This window comes from Rhinolophus hipposideros, assembly GCF_964194185.1.
Source record: "Rhinolophus hipposideros genome assembly, chromosome: 5".
Lineage (NCBI taxonomy): Eukaryota > Metazoa > Chordata > Mammalia > Chiroptera > Rhinolophidae > Rhinolophus > Rhinolophus hipposideros.
Window position 1 is genome coordinate 91801154 of NC_138051.1, and position 23281 is coordinate 91824434.

At 36.2% G+C, this 23281-nt stretch overlaps 1 protein-coding gene across 2 annotated transcripts in view; it reads right to left on the minus strand.

Annotated features, from left to right (window-relative positions):
- Nucleotides 1-23281, minus strand: part of PPP4R3A (protein phosphatase 4 regulatory subunit 3A) — a 36767-nt gene that overhangs the window by 8810 nt on the left and 4676 nt on the right. Inside the window, exons 2-10 of one of the 2 annotated variants that reach the window (XM_081049377.1) lie at nt 16257-16312; nt 12203-12301; nt 8024-8641; nt 5558-5635; nt 5360-5476; nt 4769-4924; nt 2802-2933; nt 2597-2699; nt 1225-1383 (exon numbers count right to left, since the gene is read on the minus strand). In XM_081049377.1, coding sequence (XP_080905503.1) covers nt 1225-1383; nt 2597-2699; nt 2802-2933; nt 4769-4924; nt 5360-5476; nt 5558-5635; nt 8024-8641; nt 12203-12301; nt 16257-16312 — 1518 coding nt within the window. The remainder of the gene's footprint in view (nt 1-1224; nt 1384-2596; nt 2700-2801; nt 2934-4768; nt 4925-5359; nt 5477-5557; nt 5636-8023; nt 8642-12202; nt 12302-16256; nt 16313-23281) is intronic. The other variant, XM_081049376.1, reaches the window with a different exon arrangement.

The following is a 23281-nucleotide window of genomic DNA, read 5'->3' on the forward strand; positions in this document are numbered from 1 at the left end:
CTATTTCTAATACTATTTTCAAAGATAAAATGTTGGTAGAACAAATCAACATTAGAAACACATAAACAATGTTTTTATAATTTAAGGATTTTTTTTTTAATTAAGAAAAAAATTAAGACGAAGTAAAAAAAAGATGGCAAAAATGGATGTATGTTCAGGCCTCTAATTGGTGTATGATTATGATGCCTTTAAACAACAAAAACAAAACAACCAAACTTAACTATAAAAACCAAAAGGCAAAACTTAATTACCAGTACACCTCTCTTACTGAGCTCTAGGTACCCCTAAAATTGGTCTACCAACTTACCAAAGAAGGCTAGCTACTACATGATCGTAATATTCTAGACTAACCTTATTTCCAATTCAGGAAAATGTTTTTTTCGTCAACAAGCTAGGGTCTTATGAACACCGTAAAAGTCAATTTTTGAAAAATATGTATAACGAAAAACACCCTTGTTAAAAGATTATAGGTTGCTCTCAAGGGTTGACAAACTATTCACATGAAGGTCTATACAGTATCATACTCTAGTCTTTGTGGGCCACATATGGTCTCTCTAGCTTTTTTTTTTTAACAACCCTTTAAAAAACATAAACATTTTTCAGCTTTCAGGTTGTGCAAAGAGACCACAGACTGGATTTGGCCACAGTGGTAGTTTGCCATGCCTGCTCTAAAATATCTAAGGTAACACAATGTAATATGTCAAATGTATTGTAATAAAGCTGGGAAAAACATATTTGTGAGATTAACAAATGGACCATCTGTAGACATTTGTACTAGGCATTCTGTAACTTAGGAAGAATGTGTTTTGGGAACTCGGTTCTATTAGCTATAAATTTTCCACATTACGAAAATGTTCTGCATGATTTCACGACACTCTAGTCTCATAAGAAAGCCTGACTTGTAATTAGTAATGCTGTACTAAGTTGAAAAATTAATAGCAGAGGTAAAAGGATGTAAGGTGCCCATTACTGATGGAATATAATCCTTGCCTATGTTTTGGAGATGCACTCTAACCCGTTTGCTGTGTATTAATGAGAAGGAAGAGTCAGGACAGTCACCTGCTGAAAGTGTGACCCGAGGACATGCTCAGTGTAGTTCTGTATTGGAAGCTAGGTCTCCTGACCTGAAGTCAGCGATCTTTCCTTTCAGGCAATGAGACCTAAAGACACCAACAACATGGTAATCTACAGAAAATACGTAATTCTACTGGAAGCAACACTTACATAACGCCAAGAAAGCGTGCTTCGAGGCCATGAGGACCAGCACTCGCCGGAGGATGTCCTTGTTGATAATGTAGTTCTTTATGTGGTAGGTGTGGTGCTCCACACAAAACGTTAACAATTCCAGTACCAGTGCCAACAGCTGGGCAGTCTGGAAGTCATCTAAAATAAAACAACTACATTTAATGGCTAATATTCTTTTCCTCCCTAATGTAAGAATACAAGTTCCAATCAAGTAAAATCCCTTCTAGGAACCCAAATATTTTAAAGGAAAAATTTCTTAAATGTCTACCATGTGCCAAAAACTATGCTTTACATTTTTCCTTAAACACCTCTATGAGGAATTAGTTTCGTAAGACCCAAGACTGAAAAGCAAGTAAGGCAGAGATAAGACACTAATCTATTTATCAGCTCTGCTTTACTCCAAGTGCAGGAATGTTCCGCCCTTCTTACAACAGATGTACACGTAGCACAGGAGGTCCTGCCAGACACCACCTGCGCTGTGGTGGAGTTACTCTCTCTGCTCCTATGATTCCAGTGTGTTTTGTGTCTCCTTTATTACACATCATGAGTCCACACTGAATTATAAATATCGGCTTATCTTCCTCGCCAGGCAGCAAGCCTCTGAAGTATTTTACTCACTTTTTTTCAATTCCCCCATTAAGCCCCCAAAGATTAGAGCACAGTGCTTCCCATGCAATAGGTTCTCAATGTTTGATGAACTGAACATGTGGGTTTGAAAAGAAGCCTCAACTTTACCTAATATGAATAGACAGGAAAAATGAGTATCACGTTTCAAACACTTGATTCTAGAGTCACAAAAAAAGGTAAATTTAACATTCCTTTTCTAAGTGGTGTTATAAGTTAAATATACTATATTAATAATTCATGACAAAATAACGTATTTATTCTCAAAGTTTCAATAAGGATTTCCCATTGAAGACCCTAAAACTACTCTAAACAGACACACATACAAGCTAAAGCTAAAGGAATAAAATGCAGAAATAAGAACTCATCAGAACAGGAACAGTCCTCAATGCAAGTAAAACCAGCTCCACACTGAGCTGAGCTTTGCTCTACTACACATCAGGAATACAAGTAACTAGAAATGCATTTTTCATTGCTACTTCCTTCTATTTCACCTATGTAAGTGCAAAATAGAAATACTGCCTTAACAAAAAATTGTTTTAAAATTCTGAAAGCAACAATTATCTCATATCTTTTTTTCACCTGTGTGTTATCTGATTGTAGCACTTTAAAGACATTTTACTTGAAATACCTTCTTTGAAAATACATCAGACCTCCATGCTGACAACAACTTTGAGTTTCAGAATTCAATAGCAAAGAACTGAACTACCAACCTGCATTATCTTACCTTTGCTAGGTTTGTCTTCTGTTGTATTTGCCAGTAAAGGAGCAGTGAGGACATGCATACAGTGTTTGTAGAAGAAACCCAGAAATTCAGTCTTTTCTGTTTTCTAAGAAATCAAAAACAGTTCCATGAACTTTGAACTGCATTGGTTCCTACCAGCAATAAACAATGTACTAGTATAATAAAGAGAAAAATGCCCGTGGCTTACATTGGCAGTAGCTAACATGTTCTCTGGGTCAACTAAAGTTCGAAGCAGGCCCATAAGTTGGACTGCTCCTCCAAGTTCAGGGTCTGTATCACAAATCATATGTTCTATAATGAGGTTGATGAGCAAAATATCCTGGTGAGAAAAATACACATAATAAGGATCACTCATTACAGAAGAGAATGGAAAAAGCACATACTATGACATACTACAGCGTTATACTAGCTCTACCTGTCTTGTTACAAACAAAATGAAATGACTGCCTTCTGTAATAGGATATACGGCATTGTTTCCCTAAAGTGTGGTACAGGCATATTACACTAAATAGTCCCGAAAAGAGTTGCTTTCTTTTTCTACTATCTTTAAATCCCTCTGATGAAAGCAAAAACAAAGTTTCAGTTTGATGCTAATAGATCTTTATACCTCTTGAAAACAAAGTATCCCTCCTGAAGAAAGATAATGGGCCTTAAGTTGATAGCTTTAATAGTAAGAATATTTAGATAGAATTTATAACATTGTTCAATTTTCACTACATTTTTATAGATTCCTTCTATTTTTGGCAAATGATAATCTACATGTTTTCTGTTTACAGAAATGATAGTTTCCATTTAAAATAAATTCTAGTTGGTATCTGAATATCTGAAATTGGGGAATACGAGGTTTCAGTATTTAGAGGACACACAGGAGAATGAGCATATTCATACAGATTCCGAATGTCACAGAAAACTGACTGCTAGTCTTCCTGAGGCCCTATGACTGGTGTTTCTGGCCCCAGGAGTAAAGAAAAAGTGAGAGGGATTCAATGAGAAAATCCCTGCTCTTGCCTATATCTGCAATGGTAGGATGGACAGAAAGAAAACGCAGACAGTATATGGAAATGATGAACAAGATTGGAAACCAACAGACCTACTGCATGTGAGTCAAGTACATCAATGTATGTTCAACTAGTGTTACAGGGCCAACAAGAAGAACCTTTGTTTTTAATAATATAGATATTTCGGTTTTCAAGATAGGACTATTTTATAAAAGGAAAACATGATATAATAATATTCAACAGTTCAAACTGGTACTTTCCTACACCTACCCTGATGCTACAATTAAAAAGAAAAACACACCACCTTAAATATAGATGTTACTAGGCATTACTTCATTTTGACATCACAGCACATTAATCACTTTTTATAAAAAGTAAAAGTCCATTTTCTCATTTTGTGAAAATATGATAGAGAAAACAAATCTATACAGAATTTCAGCCTAAGAGGGTGTCTTTCTCCGCTTTTCCTTAAGGAGTTGAGGGGAAAATATCTTAGTTTATTATTAAGTAAAAAACTACTTTCAACATTTTATAGGGGAAAGGGGAAAAATCAGAACCATTGCTTTAATTATCTGAAAATAAAACAGAGTGCACACATCCAGGGCTGTCACATATGCCATGTATCATCCATATACTCTGGGAGTGTCCTTGGCATTACCAGGATACATTGTCTCACATAACTGTGTGTGTGTGTGTGTGTGTGTGTGTGTGTGTCTGAACATGACAACAGCTTGTTCCCTATGGTTAGGTAGTAAAGGCACCCTAAATACTTTTCAAGGGCCTGTGCTTCACTTCATCATTCTTGATGATTCTGAGAATCAATTCCTACCAAAGTCAATGTTTTCTTAGGGAAGTTTTTCATAATTCTACATATAAAACAATGTATTGATTGAATGATTTAAATAAGACAATACAGCAAGTTTACTTCAGAATTAAGAAATTTGATCTCAAAAATTTAAAAAGAAATTTAGGTTGAGCATTAACTAATAGCTACTGTGAGACACACTTTAAAACTGAGACAGGAGCCAACTTAGGAGAATAAGCCATCTGATATTATGGCTACACTTTTCCCAAACATGAACTATTTAAATCTTAAGTAAATACAGTTATAGCTCCCCGTGTACAAATACTTACTGTTAGTGCAGATAATATTTACCTTGTTGGTTATTTTTTGCTCTGTTAACTTCTTACTTACATCATCATTCTGCTGTGCCTCCTGCATGACAAACTCTCGTACCATGGATGGATTATATTCAACCAAGTATGAGAATATATCAGTAGCAGCACTTCGCACCTGTGTATCATCCATTCCCTGTAGACAAAAAGCACTTATTTCTCCGATAATTATGCAAATATGGAACTTACAGCTACGCAAATCCAAAACCTAACAAATTATAAGAAAACATTGCACTAAAAAAGAAAGAGGTCAAGGAAATTCTGCTGCATGTAAAAGTAAAAACCCTTGTGCTATGAAGTTACACTTTTATTCCTGTTTACTTTTCTACTTTACTATGTCAACTAATAGACTGCCAAATTAACAAATTATTAAAAATAAGGAAAATTCCTGAGTATTCTTTCAGTACTCTGTAAGAATTCTAATACTAGAATTTTATAGCTTGTTAACTTTGTAATACACAGCTAACATTAAATACTGGCTATCATCAAATACCTGCATGTACTTAAAAATATATTACTTTTGTGGTTTGAAAATATAATGGTAATTAAATATAAGGAGAAACAAACTTACAAGGATGACTTCTAAAGCTGGTAATATGCCCATGTTTGACAAAGTTTTGAAAAATGCATCTCTGTTTTGAGGTTGTAGCGTTTGGGAAAACGCACAAAATTCTTTTAAAAAGTTAACCTGAAATTAGGAATAAGGATAAGTGAATATAAAAGGTCTGTTGTTTTAGCTTCATGTCCTTCATAATATCAAATTTCTTACCAATTCTTGTCTTTTTTCCTCATCTGTTGCTTCATCTGTTAGTTGTGCAAACAAATCTGTCAGAAATTTTTCATCTTCCTGTGAAATCAAGGATAAATTATGTTAATAGTAAGAGCATAATAAAATATTTTGAAGAAGCTATAACAGAAGTCATAAAGTGCAATAACTGGAAAAAAGAAAGATGGTATTGGTGATGCTGTCTTTTTAAGAGAAAGAAAAACAAAGCTATTAAAGGATAAATTAGCAATTACAGAAAGATGGTTTTGTATTTTGTCAAAGCTCTTATTTTCTGAGCCTATTTAGGGGCCACACGGTAAATATTTCAGGCTGTGGTCCCTACCACAACTACTCAACTCTGTTGTTAGGGCAGAAAGCAGCCATAGACAGTATGTAAATTAGTGTGGCTGTGTTAAAAAAAATACTTTATTTACAAAAACAGGTACTGGCCATAGTTTACTGACCCCTGGTTTTCATAGGGTTTCATAATCTTAACTTTAGAAGTTAAGGTTCTACAACCTTTCAAATGAAGATTAAAGTGAGGATAAAGCTTCCTTCATGTTTTAAAAACATAGAAAACGAGTCTTTTTTTTTTTTAAAGTTAAATTCAGAGCTTTTAAAGAAACATCTATTATTTGAAGATAGCCACATACACACAATAACTGAATGGGTATTAAATTCTTTTTGAAAGGATTCAAAAGATATTCAAAGGATATTGATCTGGACGAATAAGTCAGAGTATAGAACTTGGAAAGAAACTCAGATGTTATCTTACCTCATTTTGTAATTGACACAGATTAAGAAACTTACCCAAAGTCCAATCAGAGCAGGCAGTAGAGCCTTCCTGATTTGCTTGTTCAATTTTTCCCATTACTATTTTTAAGATTTTGTCATATTTTAATTCTATACTACCTCAGCTGGTAGAAGTAAATTCAGTACTAATTCAGCCCTACAGATATGTCTAAGTCTAAATATACAAACCTACATAAGTATTTGTGTGTGTATATATAATCTCTCACTAGATCATGAATTCCATATTCTCTTTTTCAGGTGCTTAAGAAACATTTTCTGTGGTACTAAGGCAGTTTGGGTATTCCTACCGTTTTCTAAAATGTATACATTGGCCATACCTCAAAGGCATCCAATTTCAAGATGCATCCCAGATATAATGCATCCCACCACATGGAAATCAAATGATTAAAATGCTGCATTTGGGGTACAGAAGTAGAGAGAATAAGAATGTTTAATAGTGTTAGGTAGAGAATAGCCAATGGGAAGGGATGATTGTGTACCTAAGGTAGTATAATTTAAGTAACTTTAAATTATACCTCAATCACTCCTTTTCAAAAAAGATTGTAAAGTTCTCCTTTCTTTACAGCAGGACTTAACAACTTGAAATTATTCATACTTAGTAAGTATGGTATAATGACCAAGAAAGCAGTAGTAACAAATCACCACATAACAACATGAGAATCTTGCGGAACTAAAAGACCAGAAGAGAAGCACCCAGGACTAGCCAAGCAAAACAGGGACCAGCACTGGGCCAGAACAGAGGCTCTACTCGGGAGCTAGCAAAAACTAGCTCCTTATCAAAGAACAAATGGAAATTAGTACCAAAACCTTCTGCTTCCTCCACTCTCAATCACAATACACTGTATAAAGGAAAACTGTTATATTTACCAGACTATATTGCCTATATTTTTTGTTTACACGTTTTAAATGAATGTAAAACGTGTAAAATTAGTCAACATGAATTGGAATTATTACTAGTTCCAGGAAAGCAGTTTTGGTAAAACTGACTTTTCTATTTGAAGTTTTTTGTTGTTGTTTTTTAAGGGTGACAAAGGTTAAGGACACTGAAAATACGGGAATTTTCTAAAAAGGAAGATATGAAAATTAAACTCCTGCCTTATTTATAACATGTGCTGCCAAACAGCTCTTATTTGCCTGCCTTTATTTTAACAAATCCAGGTTTCAAATAATTATTTTGTTTGTAGAGCTAAATACAGCTTTATAAGATATCTTTCAAATCACGTCTCATGTGTTATTCTTACAATTCTTATGGGCATCAAAGAAACAAAACACCATGGGAGTTATACAACTCACAAATCTTTGCCCTGTCCAGCCTTCTCTGTCCGTTAGAATAGACTAATTCACACACTGTGGGATAATATACTGAGGTTCTCGGGCTTTGGGGGTGTTACAAATGCAGATTACCGGCCAGCTCACAGAGATTTTGAATCTGTTTTGTGTGTATGTGTATAGAATCCAGAAAATTGTAGCCTGGGCAATTCTGATGCAAACACCTTAAAACACCAGACCTGAGAGACTGGACATCCCGTATGTAAAAAGAAAATTTAGGTAATTAAAGGGAACAGAAAATTATTTCTGCTAAAAACTATTAACGGTTCAAATGGTATCGATCAAGTAGGTATATTTTTAAGTAGAAAAAAGAATGCTCAAACTCACCTGTAACATACCAACAATTTCTACCTTATTGAAAAAGATGAAGGAATGAAGTGTTGATAACATATTTTCTTCAAAGACTGAAGGGGTAGGTAGAACCATATCTTGTATATACTGGACCCTGTACGTCTGATGAATTTTTTGTTTCAGCTCAGGATCTGATATGGGAATCACTTCTTTAAACTTGGCTGTTTTTGTTAGAAATTCCCTATGCTTTCGTGGTTGTGATAAAGCAGGATCATATTCTAAGCATCCAATGACATCCATTATACATTCCTCGGAGAACATAACTTCAAAAAGAGCAGTTCGATTCAAGAGGAAGATGCCTTTGATAATTTCATACAAGTGGTGCAGTCCTTCAATATTTTCCAAATCCTCACACACATGAAAAAGCTCTAAGAGCTTTTTAATGTAACCCTCATTTTCCAGTGCTAGTGCAAGTTTTTCACGACGCAGGGGGGAAGGTAAAGATGAGGCCACAAGTTCTGCAATTTCCTCAAGGCGACTTAATTCACAAGATGGCAATTCTAAACCCGGCGACTGCATGTCATCAAAACGTTCCTCTTCGGATTCATCCACAAGGTCCTGAGTGATGTCCACTGAAGGGTCCTTCCCTTGGACCTATCACATCACATTCACAGAAGTGACAAGTTTAGCCAGCAAGTTTAAATGATATTCTTACATGAATACGAGATGTTATAAGAAAACTATAATGATAATTTTTCAAGTTTAAGACTCTCTCCTTCACACTTGACCCCACTGCCTACTTTTCTAAGTTACATTTCTACAGATAATATATACTTTCAATTTAAAGATGGAAGTTCAAAGTTCAGAGGTGGGATGAGCTTCCTCCTAAGTTCAAGGTTTACCAGCAACAAACATTTTAGGATATGCTAAACTAACTGTGAAGAAAGAGTGCCCTGCAGACCCTCAAAGTAGAGGCCTGATGCTAAACCATCCACTCACATCTTACACCCATGGCCCTCTTTTCCCACAGACCAGGGCGAGTCCCGGATACCCTCGCAGCACTGGCTCCAGCACAGCCCAACTCCTCAAAGTTTAAACAAATATCAGTATCATAACGCTGTGACCATAGAAAATATATGAATTGTAAGCAACAAGGAAAATACTTATTTCAAATCTAGAAATCAAGGGCCAAAGAGCATGTACAACTGGCTTTGGACCAAAGTGGGTCACTGATTTGCTATAAACACTGGTTGGTAGCTCAAAAATATGATTAAGAAAAACTGGGTGAAAAACAAATGCAGCCACACAAAAATGAAACTACAGAAAAGTAACTGCAACTTATATGTAGTAGAGCTATCCCCCAAGAATATCTGCTAAAAGTTAGGTAACCAAACCATGGAAAAGTTTTCCTGTCTACAAACCCAAACCTGTAGCTTTTATGATCCCCCAGAAGTCCTAACATTTCCCATAAAAGCCCACCTTTATGTCAGGGTAGGGGCTCTCATTATAGAAAGATAACTTAAAAAGTCTTAACAAATGAATACATTTTAAGTTGTAAAAGAATATTTTTGCAAAAGGTCAACGATATATTTTGAAATGAAACCAGTTTTGCTTATCTTGGCCCTACAATTTGAGACACTGCCATTAAAGCAGCCCAATAGGCCAAGTTGAAGGTTAAGGGTACAGAAAAATTAGGTCTTATTTATAATGGCCAAGAAACTTAAATAGCTTAGTATAGTTAAGACATATTACTGATGGATACTGGAAGGGAAGAAGGCCTGGAACATGTTCTGAAATAGGCTGCAAGGTGATACCATCTTGCCCTTAACCCAGTGGGCAGCACCACTGAAAGGAGACTAGGCACACCCACAGCCTGTACCTGGCACAGTCTCAAGTTGGCTCTGGATTTGTTAATTACAAAAGTTAATTTAGATTCCTGATACTCAAGCAATGGTTTTACCTATAGAAAAATGGTAGCATTTGAATAAAAAATGAAAAGAACGAAAGCCCTTATTGTAATGAAAATGCTATCTTCTTGAGCTAATTTGCAAATATGAAGGTTAAGAAGGTAATCAAAAAGCCCTGCATTTAGGATACTCCTGGAATCTGATCTGCTCAGAGAATCAAGGTGGAAATGTGCAATTTGACAAATATGTTTCAGTCTGTCTTTCAGAACAAGAGCAATGGAAAAATGGAAACAAAAGAAAGGCAGACTAAGCTAGAAGAGAGAGCTTTCATAAAAGGAAAGGATAAGTCTTAGGAGTCAGTCTGGACAGATATGAAGAAAATGAGAATGTGAAGACCATGAAAAACATTAAAGGGAAAAAGATACACCCAAACATAACTGCTATCAAAAGAGTATACTAGAAAATGGTTTCCAGATCAAAGAATGGTGAGTAAAGAAATTGAGGAACATGTAAGATCTCAGAGAGCAAAATATAATGAATTATCGAGAATAAGCAAGGATCCAGAAATAATGATTGAGAATTGCAGCCAGATTCATAAGAGTGTCTGAGAATGAAATATTAAACATGAACTATGTAAAAGTTGCAGGGGAAGATCAAAAAAGAACAAAATAGCCAGTGATCACCTGTGCCCCAAGTGAAGATGATTAAAAAATGTATGGACTCCTCAACTCAGAATGCTGAAGGAGAGTAAGACTTGTCTGAATAATGGGTGCTAATAATTTTAGCATACTCCGAGCTCATTAATTTCATCTTTTTATGGGAGAACTCTACAGGACAAAAATCTAGAGGAATATGCTGTAAAAACAATTGTGTGGGACAGAAAGCAAAGAAAAAGCATTAAGAAGGCATTCAGATATAAATGTTAGGCTCTGACAAGTTAAGGAAGGGAGCTTAACCTGCTTAACAGGCAGGTTAATTTATGAAAAGCACAGCTGAGTAGAATACATAGCAGAAATAGATTCTACAAGTTAAGGAAAAACTGTGCCTCAAGGACTGGTTTCTATGAAGGCAGTGGCTCTCAAACTTCAGGGTACATCAGAATCACCCAAGGCAGGGGCTGACAAACTATAGCCAAACCTGGCCCACCACCTGTTTTTATAAATGCAGTTTTACATGAAGAGAACCGCTCCCATTTATCTGTGTTATTTATGGCTATCTCTACACTAAAGCATCAGAGTTGAATAGCTATTAAACTGGCCCACAAACCCTAAAATATTTACTTACTATTTCACTCCTTACACAGAGTTCCTAACCTAGAAGCCTTATTAAAATAGAATTACTGGTACCTACTCCCAGAGTTTCTGATTCAGTAGACCTGGGATGGGGGGGTGGGGGTGTCTCATAATTTGCATTCCTATCACTTCCCAGACTATGCTCGTACCACACTTTGAGAACCAATGAATTAAGGAATCTGATGAACATTATTCTCCAGCTAAAATTAATATGGAGATAGAGAAGCTGTGTTTAGGATGCAATGGTCTAAATGAGTCCATAACAAGAGCCAATCGCTTAAGCCATTAAGAGTGCACAAAATGCCCAGGCACAAAAAAGACTGGAGATTACGTCACTACACTAAAGAACTTGAGTCACCAGGAAATTCCAGAATCAACTGAATATACAAGATGAGGGTGAATAGAAAGTCAAGAAGTTACTGAACAAAGAGTGATATGATCAGTCTTGCATTTTAAAAAAGATCACTCTAGCTGTGATATGGATTTCAGAAGACCAGTCAAGATAAAAACAATAAACCAGGCAAGAAATGATGGTGACTTAGTAAAACTGTGATAGTGAAAATGAAGATAAGTAAATGGATTTAAGATTTGTAATTGAGGGACTGAATGGGAATAAGAGGTGAAGAAAGGATAAACACGACCCACATGTTTATGGTTTCAGCAACTGGATGGCATTTACTGAGATGAGGGAGATGGGAGAATGAACAGATCTAAGTGAGATTATGTTAGGTTTTGGACTACTGCCTCTGAGATGCAAGTGAGCACTCACGGAGGAGCTCTCCAAGGCAGCTGGATAGAAAACACTGGCATTTAGCGAAGGTCTGGATAGTTTGGAGTTAATAAGCTGCACTTTCCTATAAATCAAGCTTTTTCACAGAAAGCAGTGAATTTAAGAGATCTATACAAAATATTTGTCTATTTATTTAAAATCCTGGGCATTAACTGAAAGCATAGCAAAGAAAAAAAACCCAAAATACTTTAAGAGAGTATGTTGATTTTCCAATTTTTAAAATTACCTGACATATTTTCTCCCAAATTTCATCACATCCAGCTTTTTCTTGAAAGCTAAGAGCCAAGTCATAATTTTCGGCTTCCGACCACACAATCAAAGTATCCTTAAGAGAAAAGAATTCTGATTAATATACACTGTCACTAATTACTTCAAAGTATAAGGCAAATGGATAAAACAACAAGGAAGTGATAACAGTACCCATTTTTACTTTTTGCAACATTGACATTGGTAATTACCAATGCCTTTTTACACCTCACTTTATCCAATCTATAAAATGAAGTTTTCCTTAAAATGTTTAACCAGTACATGAAAACCTCTACAAAATGACACACAATCTAAATGTACTACAAGATACAAAGTAAACATTATATCAAACCTATGCTTGCACAGTAAGTTACATTTTATGCTCTAGTCAAAATGCCTAACAATAAAGTCTGAGCACTTAATAAAAACCAGGGCATGTTAGGAGGCTGGGATTAATAAACGTAGTTCCGCCTTCTATTGTCAACATCAAGTGTTCTTTACCTGGGGCACACAGGGGCCAGGAAGCCCTTGAAGTTATTGGCTAAATTTGTAATATGGGAGCATTTATCTAGACAGAAGTCTTTAACTTTCACCAGTGCTGCGGTTTAAGAAGCAAGACACTCCTACAACCTACCACCCCTTCACTCTTATTCGAACACTTTAATTTTTTTTAATGATAGTAAGTTTAATACAGTTCAACAGATTTTATTAAGACGTAACCTCGGCAAGACACTACACTTACAATACTGAGACCATTTTATATTCCTTGTGCTGCCAAATATGTATTCTACAGTATGCATAGTATAACAAAAATATTTATAGGATCTAGGTATCTTTTCAAACATACTGACTGTAAATAAACATATATACTGTTTCACAGCAATCAATCATTTCAAAAAAAAAAAAAGGCCCTCTCATTGAGAGGTCTGTGAATCATCTTCTGTACGAAATGTTGAATGGCACTAGGGAGAGTTACATTTTTAAAAAGAAGCCTAACACATTCCAGGTAGCATTTTTTCAAGCTGTTCTAAAGAGAAGAGTTAGAAGTTAGAGATAGACGGATTTGAGTACTATATAAAGAAAAAAATAATTCAACCGACCAATAAATAACTGAAAGGAGCCAAGCAAAGGTTGGCTGAGCGTCTATCAGGGTGATAAAAGTTCACGTATTGAGGAGGAAACATAACTATGGACCTTATCTTTAAGAGATCCTAAATGACCTAAGTTTCTACGGTGGCAGTTTCTAATACTTTGCTATCAAAGACACTTTTTGTTGTACACAAATGGAACCCATGTTTAAAAACTTGTTTGCTAAATTGCGTATTAACTCTGTTCAATCAAGTATATAACTGTCCATCATAATGACCAATAGTCTCTCACTGAACTAAAGTGACACTAGCCAGAAGTATATAAATGATCATTTGATCAGGCTATGAAGCATTACTGATAGGGGAAATCCACAATCTTAAGTCAGAATTTAAAAAAAGAACTCCAAGACACCTTTCTACTATCTTCAAGGACTTGTAGAGATCATAGATCCCAGGCAGGCAATCTGCTCCACAGTGATTGAGTAGCTTGTTCAGGTTCAAAATAATTTACATGAACACTGTAATATTAACATGGCAGAAATTAGTCAGGTGGGTAACCTCCCTGAGCCTCAGTTTCTTCGTCTTTAAAATGGGTATAAGGCAGACTGTTATGAAAATTGGTGATAATATGATCCTACTGAAACAAGCCTAAAACCAGTATCATATTAGTAATAAGATAGATTTAACATATACGTGTAAGCAACTGCTCTGCTACAATGTATATTCAGAATCATTTGGAGGCTTAAATCAGGGCACAGCTAGACATACACTCTTAATTAACCATTTAACAAATTTGGAAATTAGAAAAATTTTCATGATTTGCTTTTCTGTTTTCCTTGAAGAACCTAATTTTCACCAAATCACTTGCTTGCTTAGCATCCAATAACTTATGGGTTAAGACATGGATTTGTTCATTCATCCTCAAAATAGACTCGATCTTTCTCTTTTCTTAGGGTATGCTTTTACTCTTCAGCTGACTGAAACCTCAAAACATGAATTTATGTATTTAAGTATATCAAAGCCAAATACTCTATTCTCCCATCATTCCAATCAAATCTAAAAGTTTTCTTAAGAATACTAAATGCAATAGTGTTTATCCATTAAACTATCAGGAAAATATTTCATATTGTACCAAAGTTTTTGGACAAATTAATCACCATTAAATAAATTTAGGAGTTACTATCAGTTTTCCTCTGTACTATCTATCTATGTGACCTCAAGCAAGTCACAGACTTTAGGCATTACCTAATGTTCAAAGCCAATTTCTTTCTAGTAGTTTTTCAGTGTTAAAGATGAAGCACAGCACTTTACAATTTATAAATACATGAATATATTTATAAAAGAATATATATGACTAATGGTAACATTCTTTATTTTAAATTACTTTATCTCTGCACCTTCAGGGCAATGAGGGGACCGATACTGATTTCATTGCTTTATAGAGCATTCAGTACATCTGTGTGTACATGTGTGTGTTCTGAACATATACCACTTGACGACGAGGTGTGATCAAAAAGTATGGTGAATGCTTAAATAAAAATTTATTACAGTAAAAGACACATTGCCATTAATCTCCCTTAAAATACCCCCCCTCACTTCGAACACAATTTTCCCATTGTTCCTGCTACTTTCTGAAGCAGTTCTAGAAGTCGTCTTTCGTGTCTTTAGTTGCGCTGTTGTGGCTGCCTCGACGTCCTGAATCATTTTGACTTTGGGGAAGAGCCAGAAGTCACATGGTGCCAGATCCAGTGAATAAGGTGGATGAGGACACACCATAATGTTTTTGACAGAAATTGCTGTACCAGAAGCAATGTGTGACATGGAGCATTGTAATGATGGAGGATGGTGTACGGCACACTTTAAAACACACCTTCTCTCAACTGTAGCTCACGCCCCACTGACTGCACCAAACAAGTTGAAACTTGTCACACTGTTACTAAGGTAGGACATGCCACTTCCCGTATTGAAGATCCCTGCCTTTCTGTTGGATGGCACTCGGCAGCAGCATTCACTGTATTTTGTCATCACAACAGAGTCTCTGTGTCACACATCGCTTCTGGTACAGCAATTTCTGTCAAATAAAAACATTAGTGTGTCCTCATCCACCTTATTCACCAGATCTGGCACCATGCGACTTCTGGCTCTTCCCCAAAGTCAAAATGACCATGAAAGGTAAACATTTTGAATCTATTCAGGACATCGAGGCAGCCACAACAGTGCAACTAAAGACTATGAAAGAGGACTTCCAGAACTGCTTCAGAAAGTGGCAAGAAAAATGGGTAAGTGTGTTCAAAGCAAGGGAATCTTTTGAGGAGGATCAATGGCAATGTGTCTTCTATTGTAATTTTTTTTTAATTTAAACATTCACTGTATTGTTTTCACACTTCGTAGGTACTAAGTGAGAGAGATTTACTTTCAGGTATCTCTTGTATATCAGACGGGTGTAAGAAACAGTGTACTCAAATCGAAAGATCTCTTAAAAATTATAACGTCATTACAAGGTCCTCTTCAGGCTACGTAAGAAATCAGAATCTGGTCCTCACTGAGTTGCTACAAAGGGATACAAATATTCCTTCTGCACTAACAATTGCAACAGCAAAGGAAGGCATTTCTAGTCTTTAGTTGTGTTAGTAGCTGATTACAACAATGGCCACTTTTTTTACTTTAGGTAGAAACAAGAAAACTGTTGTTTAAGTTTTAACTTTTGAGAATTAAGGTTCAGTTGCTAGACTATCTGGAACATAAACTTAGCTTACATCAAGTTTTATTTAAAATTATTGCTTTATATACTAGACAGATTGGTAGAAATCACATTTGAGAATTAGACTGGCAAAGCATGTAACCTGTTTTGAATTTTTCATTGTAAGCAATCAAGTGGTAAATTTTCATTTAATCACCAAACTGCGAGGATAATATGTAAGATAAAATACATCTTCCAATTTTTACCTGTTGTTTCTGGTATGCAGTGTTAGGATTTATTTTGGACTCTAAAAGTAGAGAGCCTAGGAAACAGAAAAAGACATTCCATTATATAATTGCAAAGCAGCAAAATTATATATTCCCTTATATACACACATATTTGATTTTCTGAACATGTGATGCACATATGAGTACAACTTCAGTTAACGAAATATTTAAAAATACAAGCTTTTAAGTATAATAACTTGTAAACTAAGAAAGGCTTGCTTTCTACATGTTTTTTCTTTTTAACTTTTTTTCTTTTTAACTTATTCATTTTAAGTGTGTTTTTCCAGGACCCATCAGCTCCAAGTCAAGTAGTTGTTTCAATCTTGTTGTGGAGGGCGCAGCTCACAGTGGCCCAGGTAGGGATCGAACCAGCAGCCTTGTTGTTAAGAGCACCGCGCTCTAACCAACTGAGCCATCCGACTGCCCCGTCCGTACCTGTTTACTTTTACTAAGAAAAATCATCTGAATAGTGAGTACTAGACAGTACTAGAAATCCAACAACTTATGGGTGGCACAGGGTAGTGAAACGACACAGCACGAAGCCAGATTATCGGAGTTTAAATCTGATACACAGTATTACTTAGAAAACTACTCTAAAAATGCAAAGAAGCGTTATAATAGAATCCGATCTCTCTCAAAACTGGAAATAAGAATTCATTTGCAAAAGTTTGAAAACATCAAGGATATGATCCATACATAGCTCAAGTACATCTCCAAATTATGCTTCACCTTCAGAAAGATTCATATTTCTGTTTCTTAATATAGGAATTACACTTCTCCATCTTCAAATACTCAATTTATTTCTCAGAGTAAGTTACTGCCCCCACTCCCAGCAGTACAGTAACACTAATGATATTTAGAAAACAAGTGCTGCTTTGTGACAAAGAGCAAAATTTAAGACTAACCTTACATCTCTTCCCTCTTCGACAAGTTCCAGGTTATCCCCCAATACATTAATCTAAAGACAGATTCTGACCCAAAATGCTTAAGCAGAAGCTTTCTCTGCATCTGTCTCTCATCCAAAGCTTTCATTTCTTCTCATGTAACACTTTTTGCTTTCCCATTCCAAATAGTGGTTAGACAGTTGAGAAAAGGCTACTTTTAACATTTCCAGATTTTATTAGCTTGCTTTTATGTTAAAATTTGGTTACTACTTTTATGATACTGTCCCGTATTAGTGGCTCACTGAGCATTTATTACTATGAGCTGATAACAGTGCTCATACTGAGTATGATACAAGACCAGCATTCACCAAGCTGCGATGACTTACTTTGCACACACCCTATGCACACGAACGGTTTCCACCTACTCTAATCCTCCCACTGTGTCTAGCACTGCTTAACCCAACATCTTTCTCTTTTCCTTTCTGTACTTACGGTAACTAAACAGTCTCCACATTTTTCCCACCTGTTCCCTCAACACCCTATTTATTTAGGTCCTTTTTACTATTATTCTTGGCTGAGGTTCAGACAAATATTCTCACATTCTAGAGGAAATACTGCTTGACCTTCTTCCTCTTTTTCTAACTTTTGTCAGAATAATCAAAATTTTCCAGTGCTCCTTCCATTTTTTTATATGCACAATTATTGGTTTGGTAATTATTAAGAACTGTCATAGTGATACATTCATAACAAGAAAAACAGCAAGCAAATGAACTCAATGTCTAGAGTCCCTTAAAAGTATTAAAAGTCTCCAATTCTTTTTGTAAATATTCTTTCATTGTTTTAACTACCAGAACAAAAATTGTATTCTATTATTTCCCAACGAAATCAGAGTATGTCAGGTACATTATGGATTAAACTTACTTTTTAAAGATGAGTCATGGCATATATATACAATTATATGGTTCCTATGTGAAAATACACTCCAAAAACCTTCTTTGAAATATATAATGTCCTCAAAAACAATCTCTCTCGAAAACTATATAAGACAACAGAGTGAAGGAAGCAAGTGAATTACTTTATGACATATTTCAGAAGACGCACGATGTCTAGTGTCATTGAACCAAACTGAGTAAGCAATGCCTCTTTAAAAGTTAAATAGCACAAAAGCACAACCTACCCAAAAGAAAAAAATTGGATATCACTGATAAATGATAATTGGACATGAGCGAAAATTAAAAACTTCTGTGCTACAAATATCAAGAAATGTGAAAAGATAACCTAAAAAATGGGAGAAATTATTTGGAAATCATGTATCTGATAAGGGACTGGTATCTAGAACTCAATAATAGAGACAATCCAATTTAAAAATGGGCAATGGATCTGAATACATTTCTCCAAAGAAGATATACTTTGAAAGATGCTCAGCATCACTAGTCATTAGGGAAATACAAATCACGAATAAGATACCATTTCACACCAGCCAGGATGCCTATAATCAAAGACAGACACACGTGTTGACAACCATTTAGAAAAATTGGAGCCCTCACACATTTTGCTTATACAGGGAACATATGTATTAAAAAGGCATCTTTAGAAACAGTTTGGCAGTTCCTCAAAAAATTAGTTACCAACAATTCCACTCCTAGGTATACACTCAAGAGAAATGAAAATTGATGTCCACACAAATACATGTACACGAATACTCACGGCAGCATTATTCATAACAGCAAGAAAGTAGAAACTAGGGTTTCCAGGCGGGAATTCCCACCTGTTCTCAGGAATTTTTTTCGCTTTCCTGTTCCCGAATCCTGAGAAATAAACTGCTTTCTGTTCTCCACGATGAATCGTTTCCACAAAGTGACGGCCGATACTACCAACCACCTGGGTTTAGGAGCTGATTTTCCTGATTTCCCAACCAACTTTCCTCGCGATTTGGGACCGGAAAAGCAGAAAAAAATTCCTGAGAATGGGCGGGAATTCCCTCCTGGAAACCCTAGTAGAAACAATCCAAATGTTCAAAATGAATGAATGGATAAATAAAATGAAATACTGTTCAGCTATAGAAAGAAATTAAGTTGATACATGCTATAACATGGATGAACCTTGAAAACACTGTAAGTGAAAGAAGCCAATTCACAAAACCCCACATACTGTATGACTGCATTTACGTGAAATGTTCAGAATACGCAAATTTAGAGAAAGATCTGAGATCAGGGGTTGTTTAGGGCTGCCAAGAATGGGGGAGTGAATGGGTAGTGACTGCTAATGAATACATTATTTCTTTTAGAGAGGGCAAAAATGTTCTAAAATTAGATTTAATGATGGTTGCATAACCCTGTGAATATACTAAAAAACGTTAATTATACACTTTGGGTGAATCATATGACATGTGAATGCTGTTGTAAAAAGTTAAAGTGTAAATAAACACTCATAAAAGGCATACCATATAGCAATGTTAATGAATGAACCAAAGGTGAATAAAACATACGTGAACCTTACAAACATGAACGAAAGACGCCTCAGACTAAAGTATATACAATATAATTCCATTTATGTAAAGTTCAAAAAGTGGCAAAAACTTATCTATAGCGTCAGAAGTTAGGTTGTGGTTTTATAGTGTTAGCAGTTGGGCAGGGGAGAGGAGACATGAAACAGGCTTCCGGAGTGATGGTTATGTTTTCTTCATCTGAGCGCTTTGTGACAATTCACCAAGCTGAATACTTATGATGTGTGTACCTTTTTGATGTACATATTATACTTCAAAGTTTTTTTCAAGTTTAAGAGAAGGGATAAACAACACATGGCACAGGGGGTTGGAGTTACTTCAAGATGTGCTTTCAAGAAAGCACGGACTTGGCAGCTGCTAAAACAAAACAAAAAACTGGCAGTGGTATATAACTATCATATTATTTTTAAAGTACCAGTTCCTTTTGCACTTGCTTCAGAACTCTCACAGTAGTGGTACAGGTTCAGGGTAATTACAAAGGAAAAATCAGAATTGCCAGTCTGAAGCGTTCCCTCCCAAAGCCCTGGCTAAAACAAGAATAAGCACATACTGGTGTTGGCAAGTTGATACTTTTTTTTCTGGGCCGCTAAGATGTTAGAGGTAAATATCTTTCCTGAAACCCATTCCAGCCACAGACCATGGCTTGGTCTAAGATACACTTTAGGAAGTCCAGCTCTAGTTCCCAAATACCATGTTCCCTAAGCAGCAGAGGCTGTAGAGGCTGGAACATGTCAAACAGCCTTTTACTTTGGGGGCTGAGTAAGATAATAATAAAAAGACCTATTTCTAGTCCATCTACTAGGTTCCTCACCCCCATCTCCTCATTTCTATCAGACCAAGTTATGGGCACTTCTCCAATCAAGCGAAAAAGACCCAGCTGAGTATTACTATGCATTAACACTATCCTTCCCCCTAATAAATGTATTTGTATCCATCTCTATAGCTACAGTGCTGGGAACAGTAGTTCCATTCTAGTGCTAAATGGGTATGGATGTGGATGGATGCAGAGTTCAACTGTAGGTGACAGGCATTCATCATGGTAGCAGAGACAACGAGAGACATGAGGAAGACGATCCTTAGTAGGAGACCTTAAGCATCAAGGGAGGTAGAGAAGGTTCTCAGTAAGGGGTACACGTGCTTTTGATAAGCAGTAGGTCCAGTGTATCTTAATAATAACTGAAGCACATGCAAGACAGACCCTACCCCAACTTACTTGAGAATCACATTCATCCTCTCCAGTAAAACACATGCCCTTATCCCCAAGAGGAATTCACACTCACCCTCCCAGTGACACTTCCTCCTCACACATAAGACACTGTCACACAGACCAAAGAAAGACAACCCGACACAGCAAACTCCAATATCAAGACTTGAGAAAGGCCTCCCCACTTCCAACCTGAACGACTGGGAAGGAAATATGGAGACACAAAGTAAAGTCAAGAGTGATCAAACTAAGGGGAATGCATCAGTACATGTAATTAAGTTTGTCGTTGCAGAAAATCTATCATTCATTCAGACTGCTAACAAAATCAACCATCCTCAGGTGAACTAAAGAGTACTTCTGACAGCAAATACTTGTCAGAGCCAATTCCAGAGAAGTTCTGATATTAATAGGTCTCCAAGTCCACATTTGCACATAAACGTCTTCAAAAAAATGAGGATCCTTTATTCTCATGTACTATTATTACTAAGACTGAAAATCAGCAGCCCCTTGTCGGAGGGTCATTTACCTTTATCTACCGAGCTTTTAAACACATACTACGTACTCTCTAGTCCAGCAATTCTTGTAGGGAATTATCTTACATCCTCACATAGGTGCCAAGTATATGAATAAAGACATTAAAAAAAAAAAAAGACATCACTGGCAGTGTTTGTGATGGTGAAAAACTAGAAACAATCTCTATGCTAGCTGTTCTCTGACTGTGGGGACTTCAAGGGGTCTGGAAAACCAAAATCAAAACTATGTTCATATTACTAAGAGGGTATTTGCATTCCAGCCACGGACCACTTATTTTTCTCAGCGTCCATCCATACTGTGATATTGCAACAGACTGAATGCAGATGAAACTCCTTCTTTAAAAACAAATTAAGCCAAGCATTAAAGAAATTTGTCAAAATGTAAAGTGACACTCTTCTCACTAAATTTCTTTTAGAAAATTTCTTTTCAAAGTCTCAGTTTTAATTTCTAATATGGTAAATATCAATTGATACAATCCACATAAACAAAAGCTTTTAGGAATCCTCCATTTTAAGAGTACAAAGGTATATCCTGAGGAAAAAAGTTTGAGAAATGCTACTCTCTGCCACCAACAGTGTACCATGTGAAATAAATATATAGTGGAATACAACGCTACTTTTAGATGAGATAGACCTGTGTATCCTGACACAAATAGATGCCCCAAATATACTGACAAAAAGAGGTCTGTACACTCAGGAAACGGGGAACAGTAATATAGGAGAGGAAATGTCAATCAGAGTATCACCAAGACAACTGCAGATAAAACCTGTCAAACACTGACAGCAAGAAAAAGTCACAATAGGACAATTATGAATATAAATAATTAGGTCATTAAAAATGTTCACTCCCTGCTTCATGACATCTTGGTTCCTCCTGTAAAATGAAATGTGCGAGTTTTTCTGGTATCGTGTTGCCAACCCCCAAAACACCCCATCAAAACAAAACAAACGCCTCCGGGATTGTTTTGGTTGTTGGTAGTGCAGACTAAAATATCATTTGAAAAGAGTTTAAATCAGCCTGGATTTAAACCAGCCAGCAGACAGCTTGTTTGATTCCTAATCTAACAAATATTCATACACTGAATTCATGCAAATATTTTTAAATGGAAAGATTTTACATTTTAAAAAAAAAATCTAGATTTCTGGTCGGGTGCAGGAAAAGACCCCAAAACTAAACCATTCAATCAAAGAATGAATACACCAAGACTTATGGTCAGAAAAAATAACACCTCATAAGATTGCTTTGAGTATTAACTCAGTATTTAAAGTGCCTATTCCACATCTACCCGGAGAAATCCAAAACTCCAATTCAAAAATCTGTATGCACTCCTATGTTTATTGCAGCACTTTACACAATAGCTAAGACATGGAAACAACCGAAATGCCCATCGGTAGATGACTGGATTAAGAAGCTGTGGTACATTTGTACAATGGAGTATTACGCAGCCATAAAGAAGAAAGAAATCTTATCATTTGCAACAACATGGATGGATCTAGAGAACATTATGTTAAGTGAAATAAGTCAGAAAGAGAAAGACACATACCATATGATCTCACTTATATGCAGAATCTAAAGAAAAGAATAGGTGAATGAACTAATCAGAGACAGTTTTGAGGACACAAAGGAAAAACCGAGAGTTGTTAGATGGGCGGGGGCGGGGCGGGGGCGGGGGCGGGGGGGGGGGGGATAAAGGGAAAGGTGAAGGGATTGGGAGGCAGCTGGTGGCCGCAAGATGGCCTCAGGGTTTTCTGGAAATTAATTTGGGGAACTTATTCAATAATGTTGTAGGGGTTTTGTTGGGTATCCGATGGGCATGCGTCCTATTTGGGAGACCACCTCAGGGATGGTGTGGATGCCTGATCGTGGCGTTGTGCAC